This window comes from Eschrichtius robustus, chromosome 15, assembly GCF_028021215.1.
Source record: "Eschrichtius robustus isolate mEscRob2 chromosome 15, mEscRob2.pri, whole genome shotgun sequence".
NCBI classification, from domain to species: Eukaryota; Metazoa; Chordata; class Mammalia; order Artiodactyla; family Eschrichtiidae; genus Eschrichtius; species Eschrichtius robustus.
The window spans coordinates 86,571,157-86,588,110 of NC_090838.1; the positions used below are offsets into that span (position 1 = coordinate 86,571,157).

A 16,954-nucleotide genomic window follows, 5' to 3' on the forward strand; every position below is an offset into this window, starting at 1 on the left:
GGGTAGCATGGAAAGGGGAATTTCTTTTCTTTACTTCATTGCATCTGCTCTATTTACCTAATCACGGGTGTGAATATAATCATGGATGGGTGTAATTTTTTAAAATTAATTAATTAATTTATTTTTGACTGCATTGGGTCTTCGTTGCTGCACGCAGGCTTTCTCTAGTTGCGGAGAGCAGGGGCTACTCTTTGTTGCGGTAACGAACTTCTCATTGCGGTGGCTTCTCTTGTTGTGGACCACGGGCTCTAGGCACGCAGGCTTCACTAGTTGTGGCACGTGGGGTCAGTAGTTGCAGTTTGCGGGTTCTAGAGCGCAGGCTCAGTAGTTGTGGCACACGGGCTTAGTTGCTCCGCGGCATGTGGGATCTTCCCAGACCAGGGCTCGAACCTGTGTCCCCTGCATTGTCAGGCAGATTCTTAACCACTGTGCCACCAGGGAAGCCCAGGATGGGTGTAATTAAATGAACTTTAGCAGAGACTGATTTTTCCTACCAAATCTTCACCACCCCTGGCATTTTTAACCCAAGTATCTTGAAAATTTATTTTTTCCTTCCCTTTGCTGGCTTCTGTCATTGGGCTCAGTGCATGCATAGAATGTTTCTGAGTACAGATAGTCTGAAAAGGGCAAAATAAAAATAGCCAGTGGGTCGATAATAGAATGGGAAAGTCTCTAAGTACCGTGGGGGAGGGCACTGGTCCTAAAGCTGGCTGGAAAGAGATGAGGGCAGAAGCATCCCTGAGAGCTGGGCTTGCTCCGAGGTGATGTAGGTGGCTCATGCTGGTCAGTGGACATGGGAGGGAACAGCTGGTCAAAAGTTCTGCTTTCTACTTTTCTTTCTTTCTTTTTGCCTGTGTTGGGTCTTCGTTGCTGTGCACGGGCTTTCTCTAGTTGTGGCAAGCAGGGGCTACTCTTCGTTGCAGTGCACGGGCTTCTCATTGTCGTGGCTTCTCTTGTTGTAGAGCACGGGCTCTAGGCGCGCAGGCTTCAGTAGTTGTGGCATGTGGGCTCAGTGGTTGTGGTGCACGGGCTTAGTTGCCCCGCGGCATGTGGGGTCTTCCCGGGCCAGGGGATGAACCTGTGTCCCTTGCATTGGCAAGCAGATTCTTAAACACTGCGCCACCAGGAAAGCCCTCTGCTTTTATTCTGTGTCGGCCAGTGCCCATCTGAGGCTCCTGTTTTCTGGAAAACTGGCAGGCTGGACACTCACTATGGAATATGAAGTGAGGCACCTGCAAGGGGTCGCTTCAGGCTGGCCTAGCACACAGCACCCTCTACCCCTGCTAACAGGGCTTAGTTGCATCAGGCCTCTGCCACCACGCCTCCTCCTAAAACACTATATTATTGTTCCTCTCTGTTTAGTCTCCTTCCGGCTGGTATCGATTGTTGCTTTTATTGGCAAACAGTATACCGTAATAAAAATAAACACAAGTGTTTGTGCAGGGAGAGAGTGAAATGGATTCTGTGTCTCCAGGGCTGGGAAAAAACTTGCTCCAACACCCAGTGGTCAACCTGGTACCTGATCCTCCTGTCAGCACACCTCTGCAATTATAAGGATGTTTGTCTGTCTCTCTCCTTCTCCCTAACTGGATGGCAGCTGCGGTTGGTCTTTCCCCCCACATCCTGAGTGCTTGGTGCTCAATTCATAGTTGCCGACTGACATCGAGGTAGGGCCGCCCAGGAAGCAGTCATTTCAGGGCTGGGCCTGGCGCTGAGCGTCTCAGCTTGTTTCTACATGCAGCTGCGCCAGGGTCAGTCACCACAATTTGGGGTTAGGGGTTTGGTCCCAGCAGGGCAGATAATAACAGCAACAACAATAACAACAACAGCTGCATAGTCGAAGAACATTCACAGAGTTGTTCTGTCCTGTTCAATGCCTAGGCCAGCTGTTCCCACAAGCTTAGTGAAATGGTGCTGTGTTATCATTCTTATCCCCATTTTACAGATGAAGAAAATGGGGCTGAGAGACATTCCAACTTGCCTTACCCAAAGTCACACAGGCCTGCTCTTAAGATAACAGTCTGGGTGGGCTCTGATTTGTGCCTAGACTCAATTTCTTCATCTGTAATATGGAAATAATAACACTACCTCTTAGGGTTGTTGGGAAGATTAAAAAAATATTATGTACGCGTTTGTTTATTGCCGGTTTTCTATCCTAGACTGCAAACTCCAGGGGGCAGGAACTTTGACTCATTCACTGCTGTACTGTTTGAGCCTGGAACAAGTGACCGTAGTAGGTGCTCAATATTTGTGTCCTAAATGGAAACGACAGGAGATAAGCCCAGGTCAGACCCTGGCCCTTCTATCCGCGGGTACATCCTACAGCTCCAGTTCCCCAGATATTCCCTCCACTGGCCCCCGAAGGAGACCCCGGGCCTGGGCCTGGGGAACCCACTTCTGGTCTTGGGACAAGGTGGGCAAAACCCCCGGGAGTGCCAGAACAATGCCGGTGAACTTGAAGACCTCCCTCAGGTCTATGCCCTCAGGTTCTCCTTTTCTTTTTTCATAGCAGAAAATCAATTTTCTCGCCCGAGCACAACGCGGTGCAGCTTCCGAGAGGTTCTTGCAGAGAAGGGCCACCGCCCCGAGCTGCAGATTTCTGGGGAAGAGGAAGGAGCCCAGCAACCGAGCCCAGGCTGGGCTGCGGAAGAGGAACTACGTGGTCGAGAGAGCAGGTCGGGGAGGAGGAAAGACGGACCGGTCGAGAGAGCGGAAAGGCGTGCGAGGAGAAGGGCGGGGCCTGCGCTCGCCCGAGGCTCCCGCGCTCCCTCGCCGCGCCACCTTAAATGCCGGACCTCCTTAAGGGAGGGCGCTGGAGCCGCGCGCCAGGGGGCGGGGCCTCCTATGCAAATGAGGGGCGGGCGGGTCGTGGGCGGGCGGGTCGCTGACCTGACGTCAGGCCGGCGGCCCGGGCAGTTGGCTCGGCGGCGGCGGAGCGGCAGGAGCGACGGCGTGAGAGGGGTTGCGCGGAGGGGCGCGGGGAGAGGCGGCGGCCGAGCCGGAGCAACATGGCGCCGGTGGGCGGGGGCGGGCGCCCGGGCGGCGGGCCGGCCCGAGGGCGCCTCCTCCTGGTGGCGCCGGTGCTGCTGGTGCTGCTGTGGGCGCGGGGGGCCCGCGGCCAGGGCGACCCCCAGAGGAGCGCGATCCTGGGCATGAGGCTGGCGAGCTGCAACAAATCGTGTGGGATAAACTCGGATGGCATCATCTTCGTGTCCGAGGGCAGCACGGTGAACCTGAGGCTGTACGGCCAGAGGCTGGGCTCCTTCTCCAGCAACCTGATCTCCTTCACCGAGGTGGACAACGCCGAGACCATCCACAACTCCACCAGCTGCCCCGAGCTCACCAAGGACCTGGTCGTCCAGAAGCTGGTCAACGTGAGCCGCGGGGACACGTCCGGGATGCTGGTGGTGCTCACTAAGTTCCTCCGGAGGAGCGAGAACATGAAGCTGTATGCGCTGTGCACCCGGGCCGGCGTGGACGGACCCTGGCAGAAGTGGACGGACAAGGACTCGCTGCTCTTCATGGTGGAGGAGGCTGGGAGGTTCCTGCCCCTCTGGCTGCACATCCTCCTCATTTTGGTGCTGATGGTGCTGTCGGGCATATTTTCTGGCCTCAATCTGGGGCTTATGGCCCTGGACCCCATGGAGCTGCGCATCGTGCAGAACTGTGGCACTCAGAAGGAGAGGCGCTATGCTCGCAAGATCGAGCCCATCCGACGCAAGGGCAACTACTTGCTCTGCTCCCTGCTCCTGGGAAACGTGCTGGTCAACACCTCCCTCACCATCCTTGTAGATAACCTCATCGGCTCTGGGCTGGTGGCCGTGGTCTTCTCCACCATTGGCATTGTCATCTTTGGGGAGATTGTGCCTCAGGCCCTGTGCTCCCGACATGGGCTGGCTGTGGGCGCCAACACCATCATTCTCACCAAATTCTTTATGCTACTCACCTTCCCCCTCAGTTTCCCCATCAGCAAGCTCCTGGACTTTTTCCTGGGTCAGGAGATCCGCACCGTTTACAATCGGGAGAAGCTGATGGAGATGTTGAAGGTGACGGAGCCCTATAATGACCTCGTGAAAGAGGAGCTGAACATGATTCAGGGTGCCCTGGAACTCCGGACCAAAACTGTGGAGGATATCATGACCCAGCTCCAGGACTGCTTCATGATCCGTAGCGATGCCATCCTGGACTTCAACACCATGTCGGAGATTATGGAAAGCGGCTACACGCGCATCCCCGTGTATGAAGATGAGCAGTCCAACATCGTAGATATTCTCTACGTCAAAGACTTGGCCTTCGTGGACCCCGATGACTGCACCCCCCTCAAGACCATCACCCGCTTCTACAACCACCCGGTGCACTTCGTCTTCCACGATACCAAGCTGGATGCCATGCTGGAGGAGTTCAAGAAGGGTAAGGCCTGATGCAGCTCCCGCTTCACTCTTTGTGGTGTCGTGCGTATCCTTGCCTGGTTTGTGTCTGCTGATCTTAGCGTTCCATTCGCGTGACTCTGTGTCCCTTTGCTCAGCGCCTCCTATGCCTCTGAGGTGAACGGTACTCAGGGCAGCAGAAACAGTTCTTAAGCATCTGCTGTCTGCCAGGAGCTGTGCTTTGTGCTTCAAGTGAATCAAAGCAGAGCAAGACACACTCACCCACATGGGAGCCAGACAGAGGGAAGCTAATGCCTCAGAAGAGGCCAACACCAGGGCATGGAGATGAGGGCAAGGAACCGGCGCCAGCACGTCGCACTGGGGTCGGGTGGGGAAGGGGTCGGGTGGGGAAGGGGCCGGGGAACTGGGAAAACCTTCACAGGGGAGGGAACATTTGAGGAGAGCCTTGAAAGGTGGGGAGACTTGGTACTTGAGGCAGAGGGAACACCTCGAGCAGAGAAGCTGAGTTGGGGAGCAAAGGATGTGCTTGTGGCCCAGCAGGTGGTCCTGTTCCTATGGGTACAGGCTCTGCTGATCACTGGTCAGTGGGGGAGAGACTGAGTCATCTGGGGCCTCAGGAACAGCCTGAAAGTCAGGGCAGTCAGCCTGCTGGAAGCTTGGAGCTATGGAAGGTTTTGGAGCAGGGGAACAGTGTCACTGGAGCTCCTGGCCCACAGAAGCCGAATTGGGAGGGCTCTAGTTGGCTCCCCGCTCAGAATAATGCCAAGTAACCTTTCGACTATTCAGCAGAAGCAAGCCGATTAAGTTTCGGTTATTGTTCTGTCTTTCCCAGGCGCCAAACATAAGCTTCCCTCCTGTGGTGTGCTGGGAATCTTCAGCGGGCCTTGCATTGCCTTGTGTTTTTTTCTCACACGGGTTCTTGGCCAATTTTCAGGTAGTTAGAGAGACACTCGGCGGGTTTACTCACCAGCCTCAGAGCTCAGGGCGCACACCCCTTTCCTTACTTCCAACAAAACTTTTCTCCTACCTCTGCCAGTCCGAAGCCTTCAGAGTGACAGTAAACAAACCAATTATGGAGTAAAACCCTCCTCGGCCAAAGGGAGAGAGGAGGCAGAAAGGGAAGCTCTCTATAAATGAATGGGGGAAGAGGGAGAGGGACCTTATCCTAAACCTGGGGACTTTGCTTTGTTTCCCGTAGGTGGAACTCCCTCTGGCTGAGGCCTTCTAGCTTCTAGCTGGGAGCAAGAGCCCAGACCCTTTTCAGTCATTTCTGGAACCAAGAGTGGAGGAGAGCTTGAACTGGCTTGGGTCAGTGGGTGATGGAGTGGGTTTGGGAGGAGCTGGCCTGGCAAGGATGCTGGGGTCAGGGTCAGGGCCAGGTACCTTCCCTTTTTCAGTTTGACAGACTGAATCTCAGCGTCAGAGCTGAGGAGGACTTGAGTGGGAGACAGCCCAGTAAGGTTCGTCTCACTGCAGAGGGACCGGTGGTGACGGCACAGCCTGGGGGGAGCTTCAGAGTCTGAACGGAAGAGCACCGAGGATTTGTGCCCCACCCCACCCTGCAGCCTCTAGGCCCAGAGGACCTCTCCCATGTTGCTTGGTCAGGAACCGGGTTAGGACTCACCAGGGCAGCTTCCTCCTCACCACCTCGATGGTCTTTTGGACTGTTGCTGGTGACACACCCGACCAGCGCGTTTGCATCATTCAGCCCGCATCTGGGTCCAACCTGTATGGATTGGCTTGGTCAGGCTTCTTCCCACCCTGATCAGCAGGGTGGGAGCGTCCTGGGTCTTGGCAGGGCCACCTTTGGACTCATCTTAAAAAAAAAAAAAAAAAAGTACCGTTTCGTGAAGCTGAGGAAACAGAGCTAGCATCTCTCAGGCCAGAGCGCTGCTGAGTGGGGCTTTGCAGATGCACATTTTAGTCCACTGGACTCTCCTCCTTAACAGGCTTGCAGCTTGAGACTGAGGCCTAGAGGGGGTGCTGGTAATTCCATGGAAACACAGGCTCAGTCTGCCCTGCGCAGTGTGAGGCCCTGGAGATGCGAGTGTGATGGATGGTCACCCCGAGTGAACGTACCCGGGGTGTTACACCATCACTTCCTGGTTCCCAGTCTTACCTCGTTGCCATGCTGGGCTCCCCGCAGTGTGACCTCTGCCAGATCTTTCCATCTGGCATCTACCTTTTTAGTCTAAGGCCCTCCAGGACGCGGCAAACGCTTAGTGTACATCTGCAACTTAAAGGATTTTCTTTACAAATCTGGTGTTTGGAAGGCTTCTTTTTTAGCTAAGAAAAACCAACAAGCCAGGTTAACACAGCCAGCATCGTCAGCAGCACCAAAATCGGGGCCAGGGTGCCTGCCTAGTCTAGCCAAGGGTCTTTTCTGTGCTTCAGGGGCCCCTTTGGCACCTCCAAGTTGGGTGAGGGTCCTGAATTCTGCCAGAGTCTTTCCGCTGCGGGTGTAATCCTCTTTTAAGGTCATTTTATCTCCACCTTACCCACCAGCATTATAAGCTCCTTGAGGGTTGGGATCATGCCTTATTAGTGTTTTCTCCACTCAGTTGCTAGGGAAGAAATTAACAGTAAATGTTTGTTAAACAATGAATGAGCTACAAGCGAATGGCTCTCTCTGGCAAGCCCTGCTGGCCTTGCTGGCCTTGAGGACACTCCCACCCTAGAGCCTTTGCCCTGGCTGTTCCCTCAGGCTGGAATGTTCTTCCCAGACTTTGCATGGCTTACTCTCCCCTCCCTCAGGTCTGCTTCAACTTCACGTTCTCAGTGAGGCCTTCCTGTCACTCTAGTTAAAACTGTAACCCCCTTCCCACCCTGACCTTCCTGATCTACCCAGACCTACCCTGTGCTCATTTTTCTTTTTCTCATATCATTCTGTGCTCATTCTAACAACTGTACAATTTACGAGTTTACTTTGTTTTTTATTGTCTGTCTCCTCCCACTAGAATGTAAGTTCCAAAGGGCAGGGCTCTAAGTTCTGTTCACCAATATATCCCTGGCACGTAACATGGTTCTTGGCACATAGTAAGACCTCAATAAAAAGTCACTGAATGAACGAATGGCCTGTCAGGTTTGAGAGAGAATTATCCACATTCCAGAAGTCTTAGAATTTTGACGAGCTGATAAGGGATAAAGAAAAATGGGTGTGTTGTGCTGTTATCCAGGGACTTGACATTTCCAGCTGCCCCAAGAAAGCCAGGAGGTGCTCCTGCAGTGACACATGTATCAGAGGTTCAGGTCAGGGACTGAGAAGCAGAGTGTGGAGTCTTGGTTCTCCTTCCCTGTGCCTCAGTTTCTCGGTGAATAAGCGGTCTTTGACCATCAAGAGCTGACATGGCTTCACTCATTAGTGAGAGTCATGAATATGCTCCTACACACTTAGAGACAGGCTCAGAGTCATTGCAGGCCTGGGGGCGCTGAGCTTCGCCTAGGGACCAAAGCAACGAGGTGACAGCTTCCCAGCCGCTTCTGCCTTCCAACTCAAGGCAGCTGTCACCGTTTACTGAACCCCGTGCTATGTGCCAGACAGGATGCCTGGTGCTGCAGGCCCTCAGGAGTAAGACTCGCTAATTGGTGAGAGCTGTGAGGCCACTGAGAGGCTCCTGCAATTTGACCCTTGGTCCTTCCACTTAAACCTCGCCTAGAATGTTCGCAGTACTGGGCGTTTTGGTTGAGTTTGGCTACAGCTCAAAATCTTAAAACGAAGCTTCCCTGGGCTGCTCCTGGCCCTGCTGTGTTTTTCCTTCACCACAGTTGCTCCCCCAGACTCTGGAAGCACAGTAATGAATGAACTCTCCACTTGAGAGTTTGGAAGCCCCGCCCCTCATTGAAACCCACCCTCCAGATTCCGCTGTGCCCCTCCCTCCCCCTCCCTCCGGGGCATTCCTGCCCCTCCCAGGCATTCAGCTCTTCTTTAGTCATTGGTCACTGACCCCTGGGGTAACCTTGCACCTATTACTGCTCCTCATAGACAGTTAGCGAGTTATACTTTGGAGGGAAAAAGCTAGAAATAATTTCATCGAAAACTCCTCCCATATTTCCAGCTATGTCACATCACATTTTCCCCACCTGCTTAATATTATTCCTGAAACAACTTTATACAGGCTGGAAAGAACACTGCATAATTTTTGCATTTGCTTTGGGTTCCTACCATCTGGCGCACCTTAAGTATCTTATTTCCCTCCACCTGCTTGTTCTTTTCATTTGTTCAACAAACATCTAACTTTTGGAAGCCTGTGTGTCAGATGGTGTGCTAGCTATTGGGAGTTAGAGGACTAACACAGCCCTGTTCACAGCAGCCGCTGTCTGCCAGGGAGACAGGTAGGCACGGTGGGACCCGGGTAGGCCTAGGCCTCCAGACGCTTCTGCAGTCAGAATGACAGGGCCCAGTGATTACTACGGAGATGTTGGAGTCGGGGTGGGAAGTAGTTGTGAACATCTGAGGTTTTTGCCTGGGATTCAAGTTGATGATGTTGTCATTTGACGGGAGTGGGCAGAGGAGGGAGCAGAGCCAGTTTGGTGAGGGCGGAGGGAGGGGTGGTGCTAAATAATAACGGGTGTGACCCGTTATCAGACTTCTGTGCCCAGCATTGTGTGCACCGGAGCGTCTGGCGCTTCAACGAATGTCCGACCGCCTAGGTATTCTGTTCAAACGCAGATGAGAACTCAGTGGGTTTGGGGTGCGGCCCAAGGGTCTGCCTTTCTGACAAGCTCTCAGATGATGCCCGTGCTGCTGGCCCTGGGCCACCCCAAGCAGCACGAGGGTGCAGTCCATCCAGGCAGGTATGCAGGGGAAGTGCCACGTGGGGCTCGGGAGTGAGGCGGGGACCCGGCTGAAAGGTTCGGGAGCCAACTGAGAGCAGGCAGAGCGTGTGAGGCGTGGAGAAGCCCGGCCAGCCGAAGCGGCTCCCTGGCGAGATGAGAAAGAGCCACGCAGGCCTGGTTTGGGGAGCCTCCTGGGGAGGTCGCATAGGGCGAGTGCTGAGCCCAGCTGTGGGATGGGACAGTGGTCCCGAGGTTCTGGGAGAGGGCGGCCTCCAGAGTGGAGAGCGAAGGCAGCTCTACACCTGATCTCGGACAGCTCCACCTGGAAACACTCTTGAACTGAGCTGGTGATCTGATCTCAAGAAGCTTCCCCGGGGGCAAGTGTATCTGAGTGAGTGACAGGAGCTGCCTGTCGGGGCAGAGATGCCAGCGGGGCAACTGACAAAGCACTGGCCAGCTTGCTGCTCACTTTCTCTTCAGTGCGGTGCATGTGCAGCCCGTGGGCCGGCTTCCGTAGGGGAGCCAGAGCTGAGAGCACCTCACCCATCTTCTATTTACAGATCTCTTCCTCAAGCTCTTATTTGTGTACTGGAAGGCTCTGCCTTATGGCCAGGCCCTAATAAGAGCTTCTTAGATCTTTACTTGTCAAAAGTCTTGTATTTCTAATTCAAAAGACCAGCTCTAGAGTTTTCCTGGACTCCTCTGGTCTGGGCAGGAGGTATTGGACAGATGTTTAATATCGAAAACAGTGCACAGAAACACAAAACCACACTTCTCCTGTGTCCTGCAGGAGAAGTGGATAAGGGGCAGGGGACCCTCCGGAAGCCGGAGCCTTGCTTGTCTTGTCAGTAGAAAGCTGACATTTCAGCTCTATCTTCGAGGGGGAATAGACACAGCACTTTTCATGTCTGTGTCTCGTTCTGGGAGCACTTGGACGAGACCACAGGGTGAGAAATGAGCTTCTCAGTCCTTGGTGCCAACTATGGGGGAAACTGCTTCTGCATATTGTGACCGCCTCTCAGCCCTTTCCAGAGGGGCTGGGAGGTGCCACCGCTGTGTGCCCGTCCCCCGAGGTAGTGCTGTCATGCTGATGAGCCAGGTCACTGAACAGCTAGGACATCCTTGAGGGAAGGGAATGGTGCCTCGCATGACGTTTTCCTGCCAGTCTGTCTCCTCGAGGGCAGGGGCCGCAAGCCTGTTTATCAGACACTCTCTAAGAGGGGAGTGTGCCTAGAGGGGGAGGGTGGACCGGACCTTTCTGTCGCTGACTTGGTGATTGATTTCAGCGGAGCCCCCTGGTTCCTTCAGCCCAGCCTGCGGGGAGGGACAGCTTGCCTTGCCTGTCCTAGGGCTGGCTCTCTCTTTCTGCCTTCCTTTGGCCTTAGGGAGTTTTGAGCTTCTCAGCAGAACTTGCCAGGAGGATGTGAGGGTTATGGAATTTCCTAGAGGTGCCCAAGGTGGCCCTCAGCTAAGAGGACGGGGAGCTTCCTGGTGCTGTTGCTGCTGGCTGATCCAGTGCCCTCCCCTTGTTCTCCGAGCCCCTCCATCTGCCATTGGGCACAGCTGCCCTATGACAGGCTGCTCTCCTGTCCTGAACCTCGGGTTACCCCTCTCATCACACCTGAGCGTCCCAGGACATCCAGCTGTAAAAGGCTTTGTGGCTACAGAAAGGACACCTGGCTCATTTCATAGCCTGGATTCTGGACTACTTACTCTATTCCTGTCCCATTCATTATGGAATTTCTTTTCCTTAATGTTAATTAAAGAGACCTACATATCATTATCAGAGCCTTTGAAAACAGGCAAAAATCAAAACCAAACAATCCAGAAGCCAGTGACTTAGAAGCACTTTTACTATTTTAATTTACTTTGATAACTTTTTAGAAATTTTTTTTTAAAATTTATTTATTTATTTTATTTTTGGCTGCATTGGGTCTTCGTTGCTGCATGCAGGCCCTCTCCAGTTGCGGCGAGCGGGGGCTGCCCTTCGTTGCAGTGCGTGGGTTTCTCATCGCGGGGGCTTTTCTTTGTTGCGGAGCACGGGCTCCAGGCGTGTGGGCTTCAGTAGTTGTGGCTCGTGGGCTCAGTAGTTGTGGCTTGCGGGCTCTAGAGCGCAGGCTCAGTAGCTGTGGCGCACGGGCCCAGTTGCTCCGCGGCATGTGGGATCCTCCCAGACCAGGGCTCGAACCCGTCTCTCCTGCATTGGCAGGCGGATTCTTAACCACTGCGCCACCAGGGAAGTCCACTTTTTAGAAATTTAATCTTTTTTTTTTTAAAGTTTAAAAAATCTTGTAGCAAGACAACAGGCTCAAAATCATTTTCATTTTTACAGCCATGCTCTCTCTCATTAGCTGCCCTTACGTGTTTTCACGTTGAAGTCACTGTCTATGTATAATTTTGTGCTCTGCTTTTCGGAACACAGTTTAGATGGGTTCTTCAGATTTCTCCTCTGATAAGAAGTGAAATCCCTTTTTACCCCTGGGATTCTTAGGAGGAGCGTCTAGGAGGATTTCCACAGACTGAGGGCTGGGCTGCGTTCTGTGGCTGACAAGATGAGCCCAGAGGGCTGGGGTGTGCGGCCGCCAGCCTATTTCGTTGGGGGTTAAACGTAGGATTGCTGGAGCATTCCCCAGAGGTTACAGCCAGAGTCTCTTCCCTGCTGCAGGGCCTATTTACCGTGACCTGGGCAGGGTTCTCGAAAGACTGGTTTCGCTGGGCTCTCTGGAACGCCTGGTCTCTGGCCAGCTGGCAGCCAGGAGCCTTGGTTGGAAGGAAGCCTTCCACCCCCACCCCCTGCCCCGCCCCAGGCAGGCTCACTCCCACACCTACATCCACACCCACACACACCCACGTCCACACACTCACACACACACACACGACCCCACACCTGCATCCACACCCACACACACCCACGTCCACACATTCACACACACGACCCCACACCTGCATCCACACCCACACCCACCCACGTCCACACTCTCACACACACGACCCCACACCTACATCCACACCCACAAACACCCACGTCCACACACACACACGACCCCACACCTACATCTACACCCACACACATCCACGTCTACACACGCACACACATACATGCACACACATATCCACACCCACAAACACCCACGTCCACACACGCACACACACGACCCCACACCTACATCCACACCCACACACACCCATGTCCACACACTCACACGACCCCACACCTACATCCACACCCACACACACCCACGTCCACACACTCACACACACAACCCCACACCTACACCCACACACATCCATGTCCACACACTCACACACACGACCCCACAGCTACATCCATACTCACACACACCTACGTCCACACACGCACACACATACATGCACACATACGCACCCACCTACCCACTCACACACAGGCAGGCTCACTCCCACACCTGCATCCACACACACAAACGCCCACATCCACACACGCACACACACGACCCCACACCTACATCCACACCCACACACACCCACGTCCACACACACACACACATACATGCACACATACGTACCCACCTACCCACTCACACACAGGCAGGCTCAATCCCACACACACTCAGGCATCGTTTTACACTCTTAACCACACCCACCGGCAGACAGACACACACATTTATCCACTCCAGGCAGGCGCTCCCTCTCCCTCCCTCCCTCTCTCTCTTTCTCTCACACACACACACACACACACACACACACACACACACGCACATATGCACCATCACCTAGAGTCCTGCTTTAAATGTACGTCCGTCTCTCATCAAACTTTCTCAAGAGTAAGTTTAAAAAGGGAGCAAACGCTTGTGCAGTGGAGTTTATTTTGTAAAAGGCTTAAAATAGTGACTGACTTTTGGGCTCAGAGAAATTTCTCTTTGGTGGCTGGTGATTTGGTCATCCACATGAATGACAGCACCCAACCCGGAGGTTGTGGGGAGGACAGAATGAGGTAGGGCACGTACAGGGCTCAGCTCAGCGCCTGGCACCATGTTGTCGTGCAATAAATGTCAGCTGTTTTAAAAATTACTGTTACTACTATCCAAAAGATACCCCCGTTGGTGTTGACACCCACTTGGGCCACGGTGGTTCTTACATACTGGCTTGGGTGGCAGCTGCCCCACTGTCTGGGCGTGGTGTCTTTCTTGGAATTATGAATACATTGAGGTCAAAAGAGCCTGGTATATAATTGCACGCTAATTCAGATGGCATCTTATCTGGACCCTAGCGTGTATGTTAAGGGTAACAGAAGCCAGAAGTTAAGAAAAAAAATGTCCAGAAGAGTAACTTAAAACTGAGGAGATGCTCCTCATTCAGTTATTTGTTTCCCGCAAATTGGGAAAAGTTCAGGCAGCCGTCCTGATGGCCAGCGCCTTTGTGGTCTCACTGCAGAAGCACAGTCTGGGGGTCGCTGCTCTGGGGAGATGTCTGGGAAAGGAGCGTGGCCACATTTACCAGCTGCACCCCTGTGTGGGTTCTTTCATCTCAGGATCCACCAGTCACCTGTCCTCCCTGGTGCCCCAGTTAAGGAGGCAAGAGGCTGTGATAGAAAAGCAGCAGGAACAAGAGGGGGATCCAAGGGACTGAGGCTCCCCAAGAGGCCCAGTCTCCCAGAAATGCCCCAGACCCAAGCTCTGGAAGAGGGTAGAGCAGGGATCGTTAAAGAAGGAAGAAGTGCCTTCATGAATGGTTAGCCTTTGTTGAATACTGAATTAATCCTCCAAGCGCTGTAGACAGGGAACTGAGGCTCAGAGAGGCTGAGAATCTTTCTTTCTCAGCCACATGACAGCTAAGTGGCCTCCCCAGACTGCTCCCCTCCACGGTCCAAGCCCTTGACTGCTGTTCTGTGTCACTTCTCAGGGGGGTTGTACGTACTGAGAAAGAGACCAGAAGATTGGGCTATTCCAGTAACCCCAGGCTAGAAAATTTACTGTCAGTTCTACATTTTAAAACATTGAGATATAATTGACAGATTACATTATATCAGTTTCAGGTATAAAACAAAATGATTTGCTGTATGTATATGTTGTGAAGCGGTCATTGCGGTAAGTCTAGTTAACATCCGTCACCACACATAGTTACAAAAATTTTTTTCTTGTGATGAGAACTTTTAAGGTCTACTCTCTTAGCAACTTCCAAATAGACAGTACATATTATTTATTAACTATTAACTATAGTGCTCATGCTGTACATTACATCCCCAGGACTTATTTATCTCCCGCACCCCCCCCACCCCCATCCCCATCCCCCATTTTAAGGACTTATAACTGGAAATTTGTACCTTTTGACCACCTTCACCTGTTCTGCCCAACCTCTCACTTTCAGCAACCACCTAGATTTATTTTATTTTTTATTTTTTAAAATTTATTAATTTTATTTATTTGTTTTTGGCTGCATTGGGTCTTCGTTGCTGTGCGTGGACTTTCTCTAGTTGCGGCGAGCGGGGGCTACTCTTCGTTGCGGTGCATGGGCTTCTCATTACGGTGGCTTCTCGTGTTGCAGAGCACGGGCTCTAGGAGCGTGGATTTCAGTAGTTGTGGCACACGGGCTCAGTAGTTGTGGCTCGCGGGCTCTAGAGCGCCGGCTCAGTAGTTGTGGCACATGGGCTTAGTTGCTCCGCGGCATGTGGGACCTTCCAAGACCAGGGCTTGAACCTGTGTCCACTGCATTGGCAGGCGGATTCTTAACCACTGCGCCACCAGGGAAACTCCTAGATTTGTTTTAAAGTAAACTTTCTGTTGAAGCAAAGTGCTTAAATCATAAGTATTCAGCTTGCTAGTTTCTCGCAAAGGAACACCCTTGTGTAAATACCTCTGAGCTCAAGAAATAGAACATTATCAATATCCTAGAAGCCCCCCGCACACCCTCCCAGTTACTGCCCCTGCCCCCCAAATCATCATGGGTCAATTTTTTCTGTTTCTGAACTTTTATAAGTGAATCGTATAGTATATACTCTTATGTCCGGGTCCTTCTGCCCAACATTAAGGTTATGAACTTCATGCATGTTGCTTGTAGCTGTAGTTCATTCTCTTTTCGTTGCTGTATAGTATTCCATGATAGAAACACACCACCACGGTACTGTTGGTGGATGTTTGGATTGTTTCCAGTTTGAGAGTCTTACAAATAATGCCACGAAGAACACTCTTGGCATGTCTTCTGGTGACTACATGTAGCCAGTTCTGTTGGGAATATGCCTGGGAGTAGAAATGCTAGGGCATCGTATAGGCATAGAGGAGACAGTTTTCCAAAGTGCTTGTATCTGTTTCCACTCCTATGCTCACAACTCTGGTATTGTTGGCTCTTTATTTTATTTTAGTTAACCTGTCAGGTAGGTGTGTGCTGGTATCTCATTGTGATTTTAATATAGATTTCCCTCGTGACTAATGATGCTGAGCACATTCTCATATGCTTATCATCCATCGTGGTGGTTAGTGCTTTTGATTCCCCATTTAAGATTCTTTGCCTATATGAAAGTCAGGAAGCTAGAATCCTGTGTTATCTTCTGGAAGCTGTATTGTTTACCTTAGAGATCTATAATCCTTCGGGAATTTACTTTTGTTTTTGATGTGTTACAGGTCAAGATTCTTTTTTTAAAAAATCCATATGGATGTCCAACTACTTCAGTAGAACTCATTGAAAGGACTGTCCTTTCCTCACTGAACCGTGGTATATATGTAGGTCTGGGCCCTCTTCCATTGGTCTCTTTATTTTTCCTTGTTCCAATACTGCATTGACATAATTGCAGTACTTTTACAGTAAGCTTTGGTACCTGATAATGTCCGATACTTTGTTCTTTGTTCTTCAGGATTGTCTTGACTATTCTTAACCTTTTTTGCCTGGGAATTTTATGGAATTGTATTGACCATAGATAACTTAAAGACTTGACATCTTTATAGTAATGAATCTTCCAATCTACAAACATGGTTACCCCTCCATTAGTTCATGCTGTCTTAATTTCTTTCAATAATATAGTCATTTTCTGTGTAGAAGTCTTACACTTCTTTTCTTGATTTATCGCTAGGTATTTGGTGATTTTAAGCAGTGTCTTTAAAATTTTATTTTTCATTTGTTTGTTGCAGATTGTTCCAGCCAGGGTGTATTGCAGTTCAGTTCTGGTGCCAACCACCTGGCGTTAGCATCAGTCCCCATGGGTGTAAGGGCTCAGTCCTCCAGAGACGGCTCTCACCTCAGATGCCAGCCTCAAGTGGGGACCCCTCCACTTGTGTACATCTGACCAACTGGTATACACTCAGGGGTTTTCCTGACTCCCCCTCAGGTTTGATAATTTGCTAGAACGGCTCACAGGACTCAGGAAAGTGCTACACTTACGATTACAGTTTTATTTTAAAGAATGTACCTAGGATGGGGTCTGTCTGAGGGACAGGGAGCTTCCATGCCCTCTCCCTCTGGAGCCAGAGTGTGTCACCCTCCTGGTACATCGGTGTGTTCACCAACCTGGACGCCCCACTGAGCTTTGGGATCCAGAGTTTTTATCATCAGGACTTCCTTAGCATGCTTAAGTCATTGGCCTTCCCTGGAGGTAGGGCCTTTTGTGCCCTCTTTAGTTTAACTGGTGACCATCTCCAGTCTCTCTCTAGGGTCCCACCTAGAGTCATCAAAATTATTATTATTATTTTTTGGCTGCTCCCCGAAACTTGTGGGATCTTAGTTCTCCGACCAGGGAGCGAATCCGGGCCCTCAGCAGTGAGGGCACGGAGTCCTAACCACTGGACCGCCAGGGAATTCCCTAGAGTCATCTTATTAACATC

General features: G+C 51.7%; 1 protein-coding gene across 2 annotated transcripts in view; it reads left to right on the forward strand.

The window, feature by feature from the left end:
* The first annotated feature begins 2,939 nt into the window (after window positions 1-2,939).
* The window catches only part of CNNM4 (cyclin and CBS domain divalent metal cation transport mediator 4), a 34,773-nt gene continuing 20,758 nt past the window's right edge, over window positions 2,940-16,954 (forward strand). For both annotated transcript variants that reach the window (XM_068565151.1, XM_068565152.1), the window contains exon 1: window positions 2,940-4,410. In XM_068565151.1, coding sequence (XP_068421252.1) covers window positions 3,009-4,410 — 1,402 coding nt within the window. In that variant the 5' untranslated portion in view covers window positions 2,940-3,008. The remainder of the gene's footprint in view (window positions 4,411-16,954) is intronic.